The sequence below is a fragment of the Chanodichthys erythropterus genome, chromosome 23, assembly GCF_024489055.1.
Source record: "Chanodichthys erythropterus isolate Z2021 chromosome 23, ASM2448905v1, whole genome shotgun sequence".
Classification (NCBI taxonomy): Eukaryota; Metazoa; Chordata; class Actinopteri; order Cypriniformes; family Xenocyprididae; genus Chanodichthys; species Chanodichthys erythropterus.
In genome coordinates this window covers 12,446,178-12,468,860 of record NC_090243.1, presented here as the reverse complement: position 1 = coordinate 12,468,860, position 22,683 = coordinate 12,446,178, and the positions used below count along the sequence as shown (strand labels likewise).

Here is a 22,683-nt window from a genome sequence, read left to right as displayed (position 1 = left end):
TTAAAATTATCTTTCTGTGGCCAAGGTGGGGAAGAAGACCCAAGAAGTCATTCTAAAACAAGTAGCAAGAACATCGAAATCTGACTCTTCAGAGTTCTGAGATGAGAAAGAATGCCTTACTTTTTTACTCAAACTATTCTCAGGTGGAAGTATCAGAAGAGCTTTCAAAGTGTGTTCAGGTCCTGCTGAATTAATGAAGCAAGCCTTATGGTGCGTTCAAGATATGAGTTGAACGCACATGAATATCGTCACAAAGTCATGAGTGGGAAACTCAGGATTTTCTTTAAGCCCTGAGTTTCTGATGTAGGATCTATATTAATAGTAGATTTGTTAAAATGAATGAAAATATATTTAGTTCTTCATTCACAATGACACCATCTAAGTCAAAACACCATTGTGTTATATAATTACAATTTACTGCACCTTCATAAATGAAATAAAAACAAAAACCAATGCAAAAACCCCAGATGCTCATTCTTTATGCATCATTTTGTTGATGTAAATCTGGTTGAATTTTATGTAGAAAAGGTTGCTTCAACCAAAGTGATTTGAAAGCACCTGATGAAGTCATAATTATGACTTTAAATACAAACTTTCCAGGAAGATTTGAATGCACCAGTAGCTTAGTGTGGCCAGATAAGGATTTGAAATGTAATGTTAGAGGCAGAGAGTTTGGTTTTGGGGCGGAGGAAGATTCTAGCTTCTCTCACGGGTTGGCTCGGTCCTTTGATGATGGCAGATGGGGACTGAAGCACCTTTCTGATGGCGTAGATGAAAGCAAGGAGATCTGTCACTTTCCAGTGTAATGGGGTGTAGTGGGAAGTCATGTAGAAAACTCTCACACTCTCTATACAGACTCTCACATGGCTCACATACTTTTCTCACGTTTTGTCCAAATGGGAACATCTGCACATATGTATCTCAAACACACTGCGATTCATTGGACTGTGAATGTAGCATACATGACCTGTAACTTTAAAACCATTCCACTAGGGTTGTATGCATTGAATCTACACAAGCCTTAGGTTTTAAGTATGCCAAACATGTAGGTGAATGCTGCTGAGCTCAAATGTGCCAGATTTATTGGCACCAGTGTATTTTGAAAGGGTGTTCGGCACACAGTCAATACTGAAGCAATTTTCCCCATTTTCTCACTGATGGGAGAAATTAGACGTCTAGACATGGTTCATGGCTGCAATAATCAACTTGCGCAAACAGTGCAGGAAATCCACCAAGCAGCTACATCTTGTCACCCTCTGCTGAAACCGAATGGTTCTCATGCTTGTGCAATTTCTGAAATTTTTAAGGGGTTTATTAAAATCTGCTTTAAGAAAAAGAAGAAAAGACAAGCATGCTGTTAGTTGCTAGGTAACATAACAGCATTGACTACAATGTTTATTGTCGATTTATTTACAGCAGTTAAGGACTTCTTTGGTTCTTCCAATGTTAGCCCGAAGACACAACTTCAATTTATACATCAGTGATTTTACTGGTTCAGTGGCGAGTCTAAACAGTGTTTTTGTTTTAAATACTGTGTGAAAAAGAAGAGGATGTGCGTCACAATATGGAAGAAATGATCATTAAATAACCGTGTGATCATGGACCAAAAGAAATAGACAAGCGTCGATTAAGTTTTCGTGCACTATATTCAAAGTCATCTGAAGCCATTCCATAGCTTAATGTGAGGGACAGAAGAATATTTACATCGTTAAATTAAAGTTCACGGAAACTCGTCTTCCCTCCGCTGTGGCTGTCAATCATTCTCTGTTCAGCATTCAAACAGTGTGTCGCATTTGGTTACAACAGTGAGCACGGTAAAACTTTCTCCAATATGCTATATTCCCATTATAATATTTGATCTGTAGATAAAAGGCTGTGAATTTGCTTAAAATGTCTTAATCTTGCTGGAGATTATTGCTGTTTCTAAATGAGATCGTACTTGCTACCAGGTGTCTGTCATGTCAATTCATGTTTATTACATTATTAATACTTGTCGCTTTATTTCAGAGCATTCACCACAGCAAAAATAGACTTGTGCAGAAACGATCGCTGCACTGCTGCATACGCATGGAATGCATTGCCGGACATGTTAACATGGGCACGCAAAACATGTCCCAAAGCTTGCCTACTGTTCTACATACTCAAAAGTATGTACTTTTTCTTCACAAAAACAGTACATACTTTTAGGGCATAGTATAAGTAGGCGAATTGGGACGCAGCATGTGTGAACCTGCCGTTATAGCTCCAGTGGGTCAGTCGCCAAAATTATTGCCTATGATTGGATTATTTGAAACATTCATATTCTATAAAGAGTTTTCTTCTTCTCTAAAACATTGTTAATGCTTTGTTAAAGACAACATAGTAAAACATCATATCAAAGAGCCGTCTGGAAGACCACACAAATACACAGAAGTAAAATCATTCACACGCATACACAAACAGCGCTCCGATGGAAGAATGGGGGTTGGCACCAGGGACAGAGGTGGCAGATGGGTGATTTAGCATGCAGGCAGCCTGCAGGGGGACCCTCCATCTCCCCTTCTTCTGCATGCTGATCAGGAGGAGGAGCAGGAGGGCGAAGACTTGGGAACAGAGGGAGACGCATAGCAACACACTCAAAGGCTCGACTGCCCCATATGACTGTTTGTCTACCAGCTCCTTTCTTCCTTCAGTCTTCTCGGAGGCTCGCGCTGTTGTTTGCTTTCTCACACAGCTGTTTGATATTTAGGGGTGAGACCCTGCGGGCCCGATCTGTCGCGGCGCTGTGTGGTTTTCTTACTCTTGGGTTTCTTTAGAGACAGTTACAAAGTGTTAACAGAGATAGCTAATTGATGACTGAAGTTCAGTGTTTCTTGCCTTGTTTATATGCCTATGACTAATGATCTGGTGTCCTGTAAACAGTGATGTCCTGCAGGCTGACTAGACAAAAGAACGATGCTCGCTCATTAACTAGGGATCCATGACAAGACACGAGGCTTCTAAAGCTGGCTCTTGTGTGATCCCGAAAGAGGAAACCACAGAGCGCAGACTCTGCCATGGAATTTTGACCTCTGTCATGTGGCTTCCATTTTCAGACAGGATTCACACACCCGCCTGACCGATGCTGTATTTCCTTCCATTCAACTCAATAGTGGGATCCTTGTCGCCGAATGTGGGACTTTTGCCAGCTGATTCAGTTTGGCCTCTGTCACGTTCTGAAGCACAATGGCCTGGACATATCCGAGACCCACTCCAGTTCCTGTTCTGAATAGGTCTCGTATGATGTAATGTATGCAGCAGGGCTGATGTGTCAGTGGTGGGAAAGGAAGTCACTTGGGCTAATGTAATTATTAACGGTATGCTATTTTAAAGTGACACTTCGTTAAAGTTAACCTGAATGGAACACTTGTCCTGTTTAAGGATGGAAAGCTTTTCCATTTTATCATTAACCACAACAAGTTGTTGTGATCAAAGTTTTACCCTTTTTTCCGTTCGAAATCTTTGAGGTGCTCATCACTCATTATGAAAGCAAGAGCGAACTCCCACAGCGTCTGTTCAGCAATTTCAGTGTACATTTCTATGGTTTCAAAACTCGATTTTTAGCCAAATGAAAAAAGGACCAAAATACTGTTTTGACGCGAATGCAAATGAATGCAAAAGTACAAAATCCCCCTTTCTGCAGTGCTCTCTCTGTTCTGTTTACCTAGTAGCTGAACATTGAGAGATTGAAAGTCCCCTTTTGGTATTCCCCTGCAAAAGGAGAACAAAATCAGATATCCAAACTAACTGTCAGGGTCTCAGCGGGGCACATTTGAGCACTAAAAACACATCCTTTCTACAGATTAACAGTAAATTAACGACTTCAGTCACGTTCAGTTTAACCTGCTTTTGCGTTGGATGCTTTTATTTTTAAAATATCCACGGAATGATCATGTTTTGACTTATTCATGATAAAAGCAGTAAGATGCTGGAAACAAAGTTTCATTTGTTTTAAATATTGGGTTTTAAATGATCTAATAAATGTTAAATTAACAACACAGCTTCACCAAAAAACAGACATTAAAGAGTGTTAAATTATGACTCTTAGATACGCGAGTAATGTTTTCTCAGATCTTAGGAGTGTGGAAAAATTGCCTGTATAAATACGTCTCCACTTGTTAAGGAAAATAGTTTGTTCCGTACCTTTATCTTTGATGTGGTCACCAGGCTTTTTGTGTTGGCGTAAAAACATCTTTATCAAGGATTGCACTAACCATCTCTATCCGCACAACACACAGAAACAGGGACTTTGTGTCAGAAAGTGTAAGTAAACACCTCCTTGTTCAGTTTGGTCTGAGAACTGTCTTGCTAATTAGCCTTTCTGGCACCTGCATATCTCCAGAGAGAATTGTATCAAAGTTAGGGTGACACAATTTTGTCAATGTTTTGATACGGTCCACAGGTGGACCATGGTGGCCTGATTCCAACAGAGTCAGAACAGTGTCAATGTAGTGACCTTAAAGTGCCCCTATTATAGATTTCTGAAAATTACCTTTTACGCAGCGTGTAATGTAGCTGTACGTGAATAGTCTGCAAAGTTGTAAAGCTGAAAGTGCATCATAAATAAAGTTATTGTCTCTCAAAAGAGTTGACTCAAAACCGCTTAAACGAGTCGTTTGTAATTCGGATCCCATTTTTGCAAAGTTAATACATTTGCATAATGACTGCCTACATTCTGTGTGGACATCCTGCGAAAACTTGAACCCCTCTCAAACGCTGTAGCTTGTTCGTGTGGATAACATGTCGACAAGACGCTGTTCTCTGCGCTGTGAAAGGAAATTTGGTTTATTTTCACTGCCAAAGGATGAGGCTGTACAGAATCAGTGGTTAAAGAAGGGGCAGTACCCACTTTGGACCAACTTGCTTTAGGGCTGTGTATCACCAACAATGTCACGATACGATACGCATCACGATACTAAAGCCACGATACGATACGTATCACGATATGGTTCAATTTAGTATTTAAATTTCTTTTGAGCAGAGTTTAGTAACAGTAATATGTGTTTATTGAATAACCAGTGTTATAACAGTCATGATAACTGAAAAAAACTTTTGTTTTTGTCATTAAAAAAAACAATGATTTAAATTAAATGTCACAAAAAAATGTCACAAAAAAGCTTCTTTTAAAAGCTTGCTTTTAAAGTCACTCCCTCAGTAACTGAATTGACAGTTATAGTGACACTGAAGCATATCAACAAAGCTCAATGACTAATTTCACTTGCAACAGTAAGTTGACTTGTAAGAAAACTAATTTAGTTAATTATATCGGCTATAATATTATAATAATGTCAATACTGCCTGTTATTTTTTTTATTTATTTTTTTTTTTTCATCTGTAAAAATGATTTTTTTTGGATGTCAACTAAAAATATGTTCAAGAACAACATACGTTTTTATTAACGCGCTACATGAGTTTACAATACACACTTAACAATAAGGTTCATTTATTAAACATCAGATAACATGAACCAACCATGAGCAATACATTTGTTACTGTATTAGTATACACATACTATCGCAGGTCTCCTCTCGTGCGTCCTCCCCACTGGACGAGGCCAATATCACTTTTGTTTCGCTTTCAGATATCTCTATTATATATGCCATCGCTGCTTTTACCTTTCTAGATGTAATTACCGAAATCAAAACAGTCCATAAACTTTATCCTCACGAAAACGTCAGTCAAGCCAGCTCGCGACTCAACCTGAGAGATCGGCCTTCAAATTTCTCAGTTTCTGAATGGACGGTTTGGCTTGATTGATAAACGCTAACGTTCAGCCATGATTTATATACCATCGACCTGCCCTAAAACGTTAGCACGCTTTGATCGATGATTTGGAGATCGCGTGTTTCTCCGTTCGAGAGCGTCACGTGACGTCACGTGATTGGCTAGATTTAAAAGCAAGACAGACACGATACAGCAGCTGCTGTATCGATACACGCATCGTCAGGAGTTCATGACGATGTATCGTTGTATCGATATTCTGAGCACAGCCCTAACTTGCTTCTCAGAATTACAACCTGTTAGTATGATTAATTATTAATGTATATATTTTATACAGAGTGTTCAAAATACATAGTTTTGTGTTTTAGCTATATTGTGTATGTCTCTGGCTAACTCACGGTATTACTGTCTTACTGAAATACTTCAGCTGAGGGACACTATTATCTAAAAATGTGTCCATTAATGCAGATTGTCTTTCGTTCTTTGAGTAATGATAAAGGATGGATTAAGATTTGTTTTACAAACTTTAATGTTACATCAGTCATTCATGTTCATTCATTCATGCTCAGCTAATGTTAGTGCTGTTATTGATACTGTTAATAATACAGTTCCCACATGTGCACCACAGTAAATTAGAAATATACACATCGGTTTGTTGATGGACATTCACTTGTTAATGCTGATGGTGAGGAATTAGTTGCAACATCTCATAATGTACGTCAAACAGAGTAGCGTATCATTGAGAAACGTCCTGCTCAAGTCGTCCTTGCAATGGAGGTTTGGGTTGAATAACTAGTTCTTGCAATATTTCATCATCGGACTCGCACTTGGATTGATATGGTAAAATCAACGCCATCGTTTCTGTCTTTACAGTGTGTACAATCGCTGAGCTTTAGGAAGCCCCCGTAGCTGTAAGTGGTAGATTAATCAAAACAGACTGGGCTGTCTGGCCAATCAGAGCAGAGCAGGCTCGCGGAAAGGAGGGAATTAGAGAGACTAATTTATCCGACGAGTCGTTTGAGAATCATTGAAAAATGTGGTAATATATATTATGAGAAAATAAGTGTTTTTGACCTTTGATGCATATAAATCTGTTGTCAGAGACCTACTAAACAGAATTAGGAATCTTTCAAATAGCATAATAGGGGCACTTTAAAGTGACTTTAACTTTTTAACGTTTTAAAGTTGTGCAGTCTAAACATCTCTTTCTGTTCCTAAGGAGGATTTTTAAGCTCCTAAAATGTTCCCCTACGTGATTCCCACAATAACAAAGCCAGATTGTCTTACACCCACATCAATGCATTCCTTTCATTCCTCTCTTGGAGGCCAGGCTAAGATCAGCTGATAGACAGAAAGTGAACGAGAGAAAAAGAGAGGTCGTTGAACCTTTCCAACAGAGGACTAGGGGAAAAAGGGGTGGGAGGCGTCCGCGTGGGTGGTAGATCTGTGTTGGAGGGGGTGTGGGTGTCGAGGGAAGCGGGTGGCAGAGGAAGAGAGAGCTGATTAGAGAGCAAGTGGGGTAGAAGAAAGGGGGAGACGGAAAAGCACTTCCAGAAGGCCTCCAGCCCATGAGCTAATGCTGTAAAAATCTTTCCTTTTTTCTGCTGTTTGCAGGACTGAGGTTGGGGGCGGGCTTTGCATCTGAACCTCCCACGGTCATCACCCACACTGTCTCTGTGGGCAGATATTTGACTTTCTCTGGTGTATTGCTTCTCGTTCTTTAACAGTATTTCTTTTTTACTGACTCTGTCTATCCCAGAAGAACATTTTATTGGTTAATAAGGCTGCTTCTGTCATAGCATAAGAAGTTTTCTGCTCCGACAATGTTTTCACTAGCAATGAACTCAAATATTATGCAATTTTTGAATTTGCACAATTTAATATTTTTATATTTCACATTTTAAAAGGTTAATTTTTATGTTATCATTTAATATTTATTTTAAATATATTTAAATTTTCATTAGATTTAAAGTTTTCTTTACAAAGAAATGTTGCACTAGCTAGAATTTTTTTTACTGTAAATAATGGCATATGTTACCCACCAGAATTTTGGGGTAATTTTTTTTTAATTTTTTTTTTTTTTTTAAGAAATTAATACTTTATTCATCAAGGACGCATTAAATTTATCAAAAGTGACAGTAAAGACTGTTTCAACATTGATAAGAATAAAAAATGTTTCTTAAGAACCAAATCAGCATATTTCTGAAGGATCATGTCATGTGACACTGTAGACTGGAGTAATGATATTGAAAATTCAGCTTTGCCATCGCAGAAACATTTTAAAATATATTAAAATAAAAAAATTAAATAAATTATATTTATTTATATATATATATATATATATATATATATATATATATATATATATATATATATATATATATATATATATATAAATTATATAAATTTAAATAATAATATTTCACAATGCAAAAAAAAAGCATTTGTTGATCAAATTAAAGCAGCATTGGTTAGCATAAGAGACTTTCAGAAACATTACAAAAACTTACCAACCCTTAATTTTTGAATGGTAGTGTACACTTATTTTAATAGTACCATTGTCTCCTAAACTTCTTTTGAATAAAAGAAATAAAATTGGATATAAATAAGACAATTTCTGGCTAACTAGAGGTATAAAAGCATTGGGGTGCCATAGCTCAGATAATTAAATCCTAGAAGAATTTGATGAGAAATGTTTGAGATCATATTCAAATAACTTATGCAGATGTCGGACATGAGTGCAGTTTGTGGCATTGAGATCTCTTCTGAAACTCTAGAGTAGGTGAGATTACTGAGGTCTTTTTTTACGAGAACAATCTGAAAAACAGGAGATCTGAGCAGAAGTCTCCATTTGTCTACATTTAACCTCATTGCAGTCTATAAAAAACAATCTCGTCCTTTGTATTTTCTTGCCTATGAAAAGTTTCTGTATTTTTCTCTTTTCATTCAGTGGCTTTTTTGGCCTCTTACAGAGATTATGTCTGTGGAAGAGTCAGACGGTCTCCCTTTTTCCTGTACGCTCCTTTCTGGAAGTGTGACGGAAAGCTCAGATGAAAGAATGTAACCCTGCCGGGGTTGGTGGTTGGAGGGGGGGAAGTTTCCCTTCGACTACAGCAGAGGCCTGCACTCTCTCTGAACTTTCTCTCTATTTTCATGCCACTGTCCTTTGTGACGTTGGGCATCGATTTTTATTCCTGTGCCCACAGTTTTTATCACCTTCATTTTGTGTCTCACTCTGGTTCCTGTACAAACAATGATTACCGCCGCTGTTGCTGAGCAGAATTCAAATTATACCCATGCACTAATGCACCGACCAGATGCAAACACATGGCAGACTTGTTAAGGTCTTCATATCTTCCAGTTGAAGCTAAATGGCCTCAGCTTACACGCTTTGCTTAGCTGCCTGTCTACTCGTCAGATCATATCAAACTCATTTTTATAATCTCCTTTTCCAGAGAACAGGAGGCTGAATTGCATTGGTTAATAAGAGTTCATGGAGGTCATTGCACTTACATAAATCTGTAGGAAATGAAAATGGCACAGTGAAAACATATTAAGCTGTCTAGGACACAAATTATGTAATGCTCTTGGAGAATCTGAAGAATTCTGCACACACTTGTTTGCATCATGACATCTGCACAAAAAATCTGTTTTGGATGCATTGCTCACTAGAGATGGCGCAATACCACAATTTTGGCTTCAGTATAGTACCACAATCTAATACTGTAGTATCAATATTAAATCGATACCATGTAGGGTCTAAATTTTGGTGCGACTATTGCGCAGAATTTCTCGTAGGTTAATTATTGCAAATGTTTAATAGCAAATTATTCAACACAGATTCACATCAAATCAGTAATTTGAGAACTTTTTTAGTGATAAGTAATTTCAGCAATACTGTGTCTCCAACCTTTATCTCTCAAAATGAACAAATTCATTGCATGAAAAGACATCTCGCCTGCAATATATAAGCGAGCGGCGCAATGCGATACAACACGTTCGCCTGCGTTTCGGGACGGCTGATGGAAATCACTTGCCCACATCTTTATAAACCTAGTTTTGGGCGTGTTGAGTGAGATTCAAATGCATTATCCATTTTGTATGTTGTCACATTTTCCGGTTTCGCATCAGTTTGGGTAGCACACTGCCACCAAGTGGTCAACCTCAGAACAGCAGCATAAGTACCAAAATGAGCAAAATCATGATATCATACCTTTTTAAATGAAATATATACCAGTATTTTCCCAGTACCGGTATACAGCATAACCCTACTGCTCACATGAACTCTCAAAAATAAGGGTTCTTTATTGACCTTTATGATTCCATGAAGAACCATCCAAAAAACATCGTTTTTTTTTTTTTTCTTTTGAGAACCAAAAATGGTTCTTCTATAGCATTGCTGCAAAAACACCTATTTGGAAGCATTATTTTTAAGAATGTATGATGTAATCAGCAGGGATTTTGAGAACAAGGATGTGTAACTGGAGCAGAAAGTGTTAACATTTTTTAAATGCATGACCGAAGATTCATTTGTGATACAAAAATAACACAAGCCTTTCAAAAAAATGTCCCTCTGCACTGAGGCCACGGAGGGACGTTTCCCTCATTTGCACAGACTGACTCATACAGATGTGTGGGGCCGAACCATGGGCGCTAGAATAGGTCCTGTTTGAAGCATTGCTTAAATGAGGACAGAAAAAAAAACAAAAAAAAACGTATGTTTTCACGAGCCATTGTTTTGTTCTTTGCGGTCGTACGGTATGTGCACACAGGTATCCGAATTACTCACTTCTGTCAACTGTCAACGTGAAACACCTATAAAGTTCACCATTCTGTGGTCTACATGGCAAAATTCTTATGTTTGATCAATTTCCCCTTGCTGGGTGTTACTTGCATATTTAAATATGAAGCGATGCATTCAGAGGCTGGTTTGATGATATCAAAAAGCAGAAGTGCAGACAGTGCTCTGCCTCTGGAAATGCAGATGCTGCAGAAATAAAAAGATGTGAGTTTGATGTCATCACGGAGTGATGGTCATCACGAGAGCACATGATTTGTTTCAATCCTGAAACTACTTTTTTTTTTGGTTTTGTTCCTGTTGGATGAAGTTTTTATTGATTGTAGTTGAGGGGGAAAGTATGTATAACTATTGTAGCTGAATACATTCTCACTCGGAAATGTATTGTTTTATCATTGTGGCTGGGACATGCACTTTTTTTTGATCCATGAAATTCTTTATGATCCAAGGCATGGGTTTTTAGTATGCTTTTTATATAGATGTCGAACCCGTTCATGGCATTGATATCTCTTGTGAAACTCTAGAGTAGTCGGATGAGATTACTGGGGTCTTTTTTTTTTTAGGAGAACATTCTGAGAAACAAGCCTAAATTAAATCTGTTCATCATATAAAGTGATCGAGTCTCTTCAGAAAATTTGGACTAAACCGCTCAATTCAAATGGATTAGTTTTACGATCTCTTTATTAAGATCTTCATTTGTGTTCCATGAAGGTGAGTATTTAATGAAAGAATTTTCATTTATGGGTGAACTATCCCCTTAAAATGAAATATACAAATCTTATTTCAGTTAACGTTTATTTCTCTTGATCTTTGAAATCTAATTTTTTTTTAAATCTTCTGCGAAAATGTTGTTGCTGAGGTGACGAAGTATACTGCATTGATTTTAGCTCTCTTGTTCTATGAAACCAAAGGGATAGTTCACCCAAAAATGAAAATTATCCCATGATTTACTCACCCCAAGCCATCATAGGTGTATATGATCTTATTTCAGACGAACACAATCCGAGATACATTTCAAAATATCCCGTCCATCGATCATAAAAAAAGATCCATGGGTTCTTTTGCAATGGGTTTGTAACAAAAATATCTATATTTAAAACTATATAAAGTAAAATAACTAGCTTCCGACAGATGGCCGTACGCATTCTTTTTGCGGCGGAAGAATGACCTCTGAACCAACGCAATGACGAACATGGAAGCACATAGGATAGAGTAAAACAAAACATTGGTCACAAATTAGAAGTCTAAAATTATACATTTTAAGACATATATCTGAGGATTTCAATATAAGAGAAGAGCAACTTGAATTTGTTGCCCAGCCCTATTTGTTTGATCTAAGCTTAAGTACTCCTACATCCTGTGTCCTACATCGCTTCAGATGTTGCTCAGTTAGCGTAAGTCAACTTGCTGGTGGAAGCTAGTTATTTTACTTTATAAAGTTTTAAATATGGATATTTTTTATACTAAAACTCATCGCTTCGCTTCAGAAGGCCTTTATGAACCACCTGGATTATATTTATGATGGATGGATGCATTTATTTTGGGCTTCAAAACAGCCCCTCCGTTCACTACCATTAATAAAGCTTGGTAGAGCCAGGATATATATCTCCGATTTTGTTTGTCTGAAAGAAGATAGCCATATACACCTAGGATGGCTTGAGGGTGAGTAAATCATGGGATAATTTTCATTTTTGGATGAACTGTTCTTTTAAAGCGGTTAAATAAAATAGAAAAGTGAATTTCATTTCTATGGTAGTTCCTTGATCTCATTATATATTCTTGGTGTATTGTGCTGCATTATATTAAGCAGAATGAATCAGTAAAGTCATATTTGGCATGTATCTAAATATACATGCTCTGTACTCTATAGATATGCATGTCAGGCAACTTTTGCTTTCATTCTTTTTTTGGGTTTAGTGGTTCAGCATCCCTTTTATCTGGCATTTAATTAGAACTGTAGGCTTTTGTACGAAGAAAAGCCTTTCCAAGTACTAGCTGAGGTCGGCTTCCTGCCCAAGTCAGCTGATTCGAGATGTGTCTCTTTAAACCTTCGATCACTTTTCTTTTAAGCCACAGTGAAGCAGTTCTTGAGAAGCTCAAATATAAACTTAATTCGTTCAACAGGAAATCATTACCTCAGCTGTGAAATTCAGTTTTGCCCAATGACTAAGACAACATGCGTTTTGCATCAGAGGTCCGATTGTTGTTTATTGAACGGTCATTTGAATGAAACGACTCTCCATTGATGAAGTTTGAGCATGCAGAAGTAAGAATGCCTGTGTCAGCTTAGTGAAAACGGAATTTGGGAAGTTAGGGGTGGGGGTGTGCACGAGGGGGTGTGTGCACAAGCGCAAACACACAGATGACATCATGCACAGATTTAAAAAAAAAAAATGGAACTTGACAGAGTGAAGTTTAACTGAGAGATGTAATGATTTCAAATGCAAATTTGTGTTTGTGTGTTAAGTGTGTTTTTTTTTGGGTGACACGTGTGAGTTCCTTGGTATGTGATAAAGTCCTCCATTGTTATAGTGTTAAACCAAAACCCTGATGATCTTCTTTAGAAATGATTACGCCATACCACCAGTTTTATCACGTTGATGGTTTATTGTAGAGCTACTCATGCTACATGTTGCACACATGTTGCCAAAGCTGAAATGTATTTTTAGCTATAAAAATTAGACTCTTATGCAGTTTTTTCTCTTTCTTTTCTTTGCTTTAGAGAGAGCTAGAATCACTTAGATCTTTTGTGTTTGGTTTGTTTAAATGTAACGTTTCCAAGTCAAATCAGAAATTAGACCTGTCAATGCAGAAATGTGCATTATTTTATAATAGGAATTCCAAAACCAAGCTTTTTTATGACCTTGTCAGGTTATAATTGTCCTCAAATCTAAATTAAACTGACATATAATGGAAAGGAAAGTGTAAAAGGTCTTGAAATGTCAATTTGCACTTGGTCTTTTTAGTGAAAATATTTTAAACAGCCCTGACATGAGTCCTTGACTCTAAGAATACCGGTTGTGGTGAGACATTCTAAGAACTAGGCTGAGGTTTCCAGTGGTACAACATTCAGTAGATTAAAAAGAAATCAAAAGCAAACTCGGAGAGCGTGCTATCATAGAGGAGCAAAGGAGAAGCTAGTGTAAAATCAACTTCAGACTCTAAAAACGAACCTTAAAGAAAAGGCATGTGCATTTGTTAATTTGAGAATCTTATTGAAAACTCAACAATGCAATTGGTATTATCAATAGCCAAGATAAAGTGTTTTGAATATCTATTGAAAGCTAAGGTTCCCCTTGAGTTTGGTTGTAAACTTTCAGGTGTGTTGTGCGGTGTGTGCTTGGAAATGTAGAGCATTCATCTTTGGGACTACACTCTGAGCAGAGAATGGGTGCTTCTGTGTGCCCACATGTGACCTTGTTTCTCTCTGCTTAGAATTATGCACAGGGCTGTATTATTAAGCTCTACAGTGTTGCAATAATTGTGTCGCAATGGCAGGTCCGCAGGGACATAGATGCTGATGCCTCATAGCTTTCTTTAGAGTAGTAAGCATTGTTTACATAAATAATGCAGCCTGACTAGCAGAAATATCACATTCTTTCTTCAGTCTTCACAGCTTTTTTATCAGTTGTAAGAAAGCTTTGTCACGATATTTGTGTTCTAAACTCTCCAGTCTTTCCATTGAGATTTGACACATTCTCTTTTTCTATAAGCCCACACAGAATCTGCACTTTTAGAATTCCACAGAAATTCTGCAGGTTCTCTTGAATTGGAACGCCCATAATTCAGAAGTTCTACTCAATTCCCGCCCCTAGCATGTTCGTTTATCAAATAATTTAGCTAATTTCAAATTGTTACTTATAAGAATCTGCTCTTAGCACTGATTTAACATGTTCAAAATATGTTCCACAGATATTCTCCTCAAAATCAATGAAGAAAATGTCTACAGATTCCATCTGGGCCAACAGGTCAAAAACTCTTAGGTCTAAGAAAACACACAGGAAGTGTCAGGTAATAGGAGTATTGCAGAGTCTCCCTGCACAGATCCGACTCTGCTTTCATATTATATTGTAGTTACATAGGTTTTTGTAAAAATGACATCTGTAATCATTAGTGCATGAGTAACAACGTTCATTTATCTTTCCATTGGCTTGTTTTTCCATGCTTTTTGTAGGCTGTCAGTTAGTCTGGGGACTTAAACATGGGGAACCACCTAAAAACATCCTGAAAATACTGCAATTACCACTGTGTGATATAAACTTTCCAACACCTCAGTCTTTCATAAATGCCGAAAAACACAACAGAAACCTGCAGCAACTCATTTGTAGCATTTATGGAGATGAAAGAGTGCTGAATGCAGGTTGACATGAAAAGGCAAACTCTCAGTGGTGCTGGGGAAAACTGTATGTATCTACATATTTATATATTTCAGGTCTTTTCTAGTGAACTCTTACCCCACTGAGACAAAACAGCTCTTAGATGCTTGCCATTGCACAAGAATCATTATACTGATTCACTGGAATAGACTGGAAAAGACGTGATAAATTGCACTCCAGATCACGTGAATGGTGGAAAACGGCGAACGCCACTGATAACTGGTGCACATGGTGCTGACCCACACAGCAAGTGGCTGGAATCTAATGAGCTCTTTCTGAAGACATGGCTCACATAGAATTGTTTTGATCTGTGCCTATGTGTGGGCCTGTGCCTTATTCTACCCATGATATCTTTAATGTGGAACCAAAAGGAATGGCACATGAGATCAGTGTATTGGTTATTAACCATGAAGCCATTAGACAGTTTGACTTGTGTTGAAGACACTTTGATTTGGAAGTTTTTCAAATGGAAATTGTTTTTCAGATGGTTGAATATGTTAGACCGTTTGCGGATATATAGTTAATAGCTTACAATGTAGTTTTAGACTTCAGAGGATTCAGAGGTCAGAACCCCACCCAATCCCAACATGGCCACATTTGCTATTTTAGCAGCTGCAAGAGCATCTCAACAAAGAGGCCCAGAAAAAGACTCCTTGTGCTCTTTCGGGTGAAAAGCACCTAATCGAATCCCCCTAAGCAAAGCCTGTAGATTCCCTTCAGAGTACTATTTTGAAGTAGGACCAATAGCGCTTTGTAAAACAGTTGTTCTCTTGCTTCTCTTCACCATAGATTATCCTTAGGGCTTGTGATACTTGGCAATTTGCTCAACCCACAACAACACTTTGCAACCATGGTGCAATGGCTCACTCCCTTTAGAAATATGCTAGAATTTTTGCTGTTCTTTTTCAAACCTCAGTTCGTTTGGATTCAGTCTACTTTGCCACTATTTGGCACAATTATGTATATTTATATTTTATGTATATTAAATATATTATTTTTAATTTTATATTTTTATAAATTGCATATATATTTTTTTATTTATGCATTTTTAGATTTTTAAAATATTTATAGACTATTTAATTGTTAAATATATGTTTAATTAATAATTAATTAAGCCTATATTTAATAAATTATTACTTTAATAAATGTACGGATGTTTAATGTTGTGTTTAATGAGTTTAATGTTTAATGTGATGTTAAATGGGTCATTGACAAATGAGGTTTTTAAAAGTGTAAAAAAACATAATGGCGATATAATTAATTTTAAAGTTTTATTAAGTGTTAACAATGAGATTAAGTGGTTTTTATAATCAATTAACACTGCTTTTGTCATTTTTTTACAAGATTGACAAAATTTTTCACCAAAAAAGTAATTCGGTTTAAACAAAATTTCAGTTTTACCAAATGATACTTTTGGTTATACTGAATGACGATATTTTCAAACAATGCTAACAGTCTGATATCTAGCTAGCTAGCAAACAAAAGGACAATCAAATTTTATATTTAGTACAAGTTTTTAAAATATTACAACATTTTCCATGTTTTATAACAGTTGTACCGAATGACCTGATGTTTCGGGACATATGAGCAAGTGAAAATGTGAATTTTTCAAATAGTTAAGAGAGAGTTAGTTACTTTGCTTCATGACCATGTGGTCCTTTGCAGACGTCTGAATGATTTCACATCCACATCCGAATGACATAATTGAAATTCATTTTTCAGGACATTCTTTCTTTTAACAAAGCAATGACCTCTACACATAATTTGAATACCATTTTGCATGTTGATATATGATGTTATAAAATCATGCCAGAATGAAAAATATATACATTTATTACATTTATGATATTTTAATCACAAATTAAACAGCTGTATTGGCCTTTGGAAGGTTTAACCGAATGACCTTTTGACACTTCAAAATCTTTAAAATACCTTTATATGTAGCAAAATATAATTAATACCTTTTGGATTCAATAAAAGAGATCTAATTTTACTACCTTACATACTTTGGATGTCATATCTTTGTTTTTAATTATTATTAAGGCCTTTGGACAAAAAAAAAAAAGACCCGTCACGTCATTGACCCATATACCAGTTGTTAATACATTTAAAATATATAATTTATTATATATTTATTAATTGAACAAAATGTTATTTAATTCAATTATTAAATAAAATAAAATTAATAAAAGAATTAATTCAATTTAAATAAAATTTTATTTGATTTATTAATTAATTAATAACTAAATGTATTGTTTATATGTAATTAATGTAATATTTCTAATATTTATTAACTTTTTTCCTAATTATATTTAATGTTCAGTGTATGTTTATAAAGATTAATTCTTTGGCACAATGATATGAAAATGATATGAATGTGGTGGGCTGGACTTGACCTGAAATTCGAGGTCAGTGGTGTCACTCCAATTAGCCATTACATGACAGTTTCAGTTATCAGGCAGTTTGTGACCTTGCTGGTGAGTTGATCAAAAAGCTGCATAAATTGGAATAGTTAGACTGTCTTATTTTCTCCCATCACCCCAAGACATGCCTACATGCACAAATGGCTCTTGCACAAAGACCTTTTTCCTACCAGAAGTGTAGGAATAGGTTGGAATTTCATTAAACAAGAAAGAATGAGCGCAGACATGGTGACTTATCCGTGATCCTGCCGGGGGAGGGATGTGTTTGACAGGGTGCGTGGTGTCTATCGTGGGAAGCAGCGCCGCAAGCTCTTTGATGCCTCAATGTACAAGATCTGTAAGGGGGCCAATCCTATTCTCCGTCCTTGCAGCACCTAAGCCAAGTTCGCCCCCTCTCTCTTCCCACAGTCGTCTAGAGCATCACATTCTCTCCCACCACACACTCCTCTCCAAAAACACACACTGCGAATGCCATTCTTGAGGTGTCCCGCTGTTTTCCACAAACCCAGGAATGGAGCCATAGTTCACCAATGCTGTAAATACTCTGTTGCTGTTGGATTCCTTTTTGATGGCATGTCAGAATTCAACTGAGGCCATTTGTTGGATTATGTACCCGGTTGAAATGTAAGATGTGAAACGAGAAACATAAGCAGAGGATAAGACAAACAAAAATCAGCGGAGCAGCATACATCAATCACCAGGCGACTGTTGGTGTCACATAAGTTGGGATACACAAAATGGATCTGGGAGGAGTGCTGTTTCCCTTTGTACATAGATGATTTAGACTACCAAAAAGATATCAACTTTGAGAATGATTGAACTTGAGCATGGATTGCACAACAGTAGACTGGGAAAACAACATGAAATATACACACATTACATTATTTTCCTGAAAAACAGCACCAGCTCTGCGGGTCTGTTCCAGGATTGTGTGTCATGTACACCAGCTGCTGCTGTTTTTCTGTGTGTGTTCTTGTCCGTTTGGTTGGTACGAGAGAGAGAGAGGTCAATCATGGGCAACAGGCCACTGTGAAGTGATCAGTGTGTGTGTGTGTGTGTGTGTGTGTGTGTGTGTTTACGGTCAGCTTGTTTTTCCAGTAATACACTCTCTGAACCCCTTGTCCACCCTCCATTTCTGGGTAGTCTACAAAAAGCTATCATGATCATCATTATACTGAATCATCAGTTTGGACGCTGAATACATTGTACCATAATCTGCGAATGATGGATGACCTAATAAATATTTCCTTGGCAGTGAGGACTTTCAAAAGTTTCAAACAAACAACTTAATAAATCTGCTTCTTCTGTTAGCAAACCTTATTACAAGCTTCTAACTTCTTCCAGAGGCAAACATATTAGAGTCATATAGAAATTAATGATGATGGAAAAGCTTAAAGGGGACCTATAATGCCCCTTTTACAAGATGTAATATAAGTCTCTGGTGTCCCCAGAATGTGTCTGTGAAGTTTCAGCTACCCCACATACCTTTTCAGAAGAGGGAGGAGCTTTAACAGCTCGCGCTTCGGTTGCTCAACAACAACAAAGCTGGGGAATCTCAGGCAGCCAAAATGACGATTGTCAGTAACGGTGTTCAGCCTTATGTTGTTCAAACAAGAGTGGGACACTGATTGAGAGACTCAGGAAGAAGTTGGGTAATGGTTAGTGGGTAAATTTATGTAGTTGCTGTGGAGTTGATTCAACTCCTCGACTAGCATGTGCCGTCATGTTAATCTTTTGTGCAAATCCAGTGTTGAATTGACCCTCGTTTATGAAGCAGTCTGGCGTAAAATGACAGCATGGCAACAACACTCTACTGCAACAATTCTTCCTCTTCTCTAAAGCAGCCCAACATGGCCACACCCCCTTTGTTGCGTGTTCCCAGGGGCAGGGTTTATGTAAATTTTGGGGTTTGTGATGTCACCAACCCGGGAAGAAGCTTCTTGTAGTCCTTAAAAGTGATTTCTGTAAAAGAAAATATCTCCCTTTGCATTGAATGTTGAGCGTTGTAACTTTGCAGATGTTGTTTATGTGTAAACAGCAACATTACACACTAACTAAAGTTAAAAAAGTGAAATCATAATCAAGGACTCATTCAAGTCAGTATTCAGGATTTATAAAATCATGCAATTTAGGTGTTTCTAATAAAATAAATGAAAGAAAGAAGGTACTCTAATTTATCTAATTATTAATTATTAATAAGTTTCCTCATATCCAAAAAAGACACTATTATATTACAATATTACAGTATTTATAAGCACTTACACAAAATTCAACAGATCATTAGTCAATTTATATTCAAATAGATAGAAATGACAGAAGATATGTGACTTTTACATTTTACACAACTAAATCAATAGTCTGAACAGACTTTTATTGGGCAGTCCCTTGTCTTTGATAAAAATGAACATGTTTAGACTGTGCATAAAAATATTAAGAGCAATTGCTAAGGCCTTGAGACAATGTCTCTGTCATCACCTGTAATGTGTGATGCATTTAAGCACATATATGATTTGACGTTAGATATTTATTAACGCATACTCAAGTCCTTAGCTCCACACAGAGGGTACCCACCTGATCATTACGTGCCTAGACTATTAAAGGTCCCGTTTTTTGTGGTTTTTTGAAGCTTTGATTGTGTTTATAGTGTGCAATATAACATGTGTTCATGTTTCGTGTATAAAAAAACACAGTATTTTTCACATAATTTACTTATCCGTATACCGCTGTTTCCACTGTCATAAAAACTGGCTGATGACTTCCTTGTTCTATGAAGTCCCTCCTTCAGAAATACGTAATGAGTTCTAATTGTGCCAGCGGTTCCTGTGTTGTGATTCGACAGCAGCTTAGCGCTCCTTGCCCGGAAAGGTCATGCCTCTTACCATAACGTGTGCTGCACATAGTTTTACATGTGGATTATTGTGGTGTTGTGCCGAATGAACACAAAAGACAATAATTCCCGAGAGACTGAACTCTTTAATCTCCACAAGCAGCGACAGAAAATGTACAACGTTAGCACTCACTCAGAAGAGTAGCCTACCTCATACGGAAAACAGCCATATACATAAACATAGTCCCCTCTTGTGTCCATTATGTGCACTGCAGTCCAACATTAACTATTGCAGTAAGGATACCACAATTATAATTTTCGGGAACCGAGTTAAACATAAATTGTATCCATTGATCTCTAAGTACAGCGTCCCTTGGAAGGCCAAACAAAGGTGATTGGACTGCGGGATGAAAATAACACCGTTTCGACAACATGGCGACAAACACACTCTACAAACGCAACTCTTGCTCTTCTCTGTGGGAGCACAACAAGACCACGCCCCATTTTTTGTGTTTTCCTGTGGGCGGAGGTTAGTCAAAAAACTGTTTTAGTGACGTCATTAAAGAAGGAAGTAGAGGGATGTAGTCCAAACTGGCCGTTCGATATAGGCGACTTCTGTTAAATAAAATATCTCGCTTGGCATTGAACTTTGAGCTTTAAAATTTTACAGATTTTATTTATACTCTAACAACAACATTACACACTTACTAAAGTTTGAAACATGGGATCACGAAGAACGAGACCTTTTAAGCTGACGTTTGCTAATGAAACACTAATGTAATTGGCCTTTGCCTTGAGCAGGTTGATCCAGCCAGGTCTCACTGTTTAGTACCTAGTTCTTTCTGGAAATTATGATTTGGTGAGCTTGCCTGTTTTTCTCTTCCTCGTGTGCCTGTCTGGATACTCTCATCCTCTGTGATATATAAAGAATTCCTAACTAGCTCCACCCATCCAGGCAGTACTCCACAGAGCTAACACCAAGCGAGATGACTATGAAAAATATGTCAAGCTCAGAGTGGCATTTTGAGGCTTCTCATGTTCGGAAGCATCCTAAATTCAGGAAGTGTATACTCTGTTTACAGGAAGCTGGGCCCTGAGGTGGTCAACTTAGACACATTTGATGTATTGTATGTAACACCATCTTAATCCCTGGCTAGATAAATATTTAATGCCCTGGTTTTAGCAATAAGGGAGGATGTATTTACAACAGCCATGGAGCTATTAAATTATGCATAATCGGCACTGATAAACATCAGTTTTTGTTACATGAATGGGCGATCATCTCATTTCATGGTCCAAAACAGCAGGAAATTTCAAGCCGCTTCAAGACAAATATCAATCATTTTAACTAAGCCAAGTTAGCATTCAGAGAGGGAGTGAACTAGACTCCTTAGAACCTAGCTAGAAATACAAATGACTTCATTTGTAGTTATGTACATATAACCTTGCGAATATGCCTCTTGAGTCTGTTCTTAAAGCTTCCTATTAGATGCTGTTGCTGCAGTGGAACTGCTCTCTAGACTGCCAGTTAATGAATCCTGTTGGTAAGGGTAACAGGATAATGGAAACTTAGAAAAAAGAAGAATCAATAAATTGCACAAAGCAGGATATTGAATAATTGAATCGTTCAATCATGTTATAAAGGCCTCAGTACAAAAGACTGAATGGGTATTCAATTTCAAAGGGTCCATTATGGCTGTGTTAGGAAGTGAGCACTGATGATCCCTCACCCATTCATACAACTAACAACCAAATATGCTTATAGAGAAGTAACCAGTAAGTTGGACTAGGCATAGATTGCTTGTGAAATTTTAGTTTTGATTGTTTATGCAGATATTCTATAATTGTTCAATGAATGCATACGTTCTCAACCCTTTCTCAGTCTGTCTCCCTTAGGTTTACGGAACCCAAGTTAGGCTCCACTGCTGCTGGGAATGAAACCAGCGAGGCGTAGGCTCACGAAACTCCAAAATTCCCCTTCTGACTTTACAGTGACGTTGAGCCTCAGCTATTTGACCAGCCATTGTGTGCGTCTGCTTTCTGACAGCATACTGAAAATATTTCTGTCCCGTTCAGTTTCTTTTGCCCTTTCTTTCCAACTCTTTCTGCCTTGGGGGAGGGATTGAGTTCTCATGGGTTTGGAACCTGAGAGGTGCCGGTAACTCCGATGTGGTGTAAAGCCAAGACAGAATCTGCGGTTCAGACTTCAAACAAGACTCTGTGCTATTGTATCTATCAATCCCTTTCCCCATCTAACCAGGCAACCCTCCCTTCTGTGTTCCCATTGCACCGAAAGATGACACCAAATACTCCTCCTTTTCAAAGCCCAGCTGTATGCGACTGACATAAGAGGTAGTGAGAGAAAAAGGCTGATGAAGAGAGGCTCATGGATATTGCACTGCATAAACTCCATACAGTGAGAGACAGGCGGCAAGACAAAGCGAGGAGGAGATGTGTTGTTAGGGGATTCTTCATTGATTTGTTTGTGAAGTAAAATTCGAAAGATCGGGTAGCTAGAGA

At 37.5% G+C, this 22,683-nt stretch overlaps 1 protein-coding gene across 7 annotated transcripts in view; it reads left to right on the top strand.

The window, feature by feature from the left end:
• The window catches only part of bcl2a (BCL2 apoptosis regulator a), an 80,521-nt gene that overhangs the window by 15,929 nt on the left and 41,909 nt on the right, over positions 1-22,683 (top strand). For 5 of the 7 annotated variants that reach the window (XR_010893790.1, XR_010893788.1, XR_010893789.1 and 2 more), the window contains one exon: positions 14,450-14,548. The exons of 1 other annotated variant lie outside the window; for it this stretch is intronic. Coding sequence is in view for 3 of the 6 variants with exons in the window: in XM_067378149.1 (XP_067234250.1) it covers positions 14,450-14,548 (99 nt within the window). In the remaining 3 variants the exon portion in view is untranslated. Of the gene's footprint in view, positions 1-14,449; positions 14,549-14,711; positions 14,830-22,683 lie in introns of those variants that run through there. One more of the 7 variants, XM_067378151.1, reaches the window with a different exon arrangement.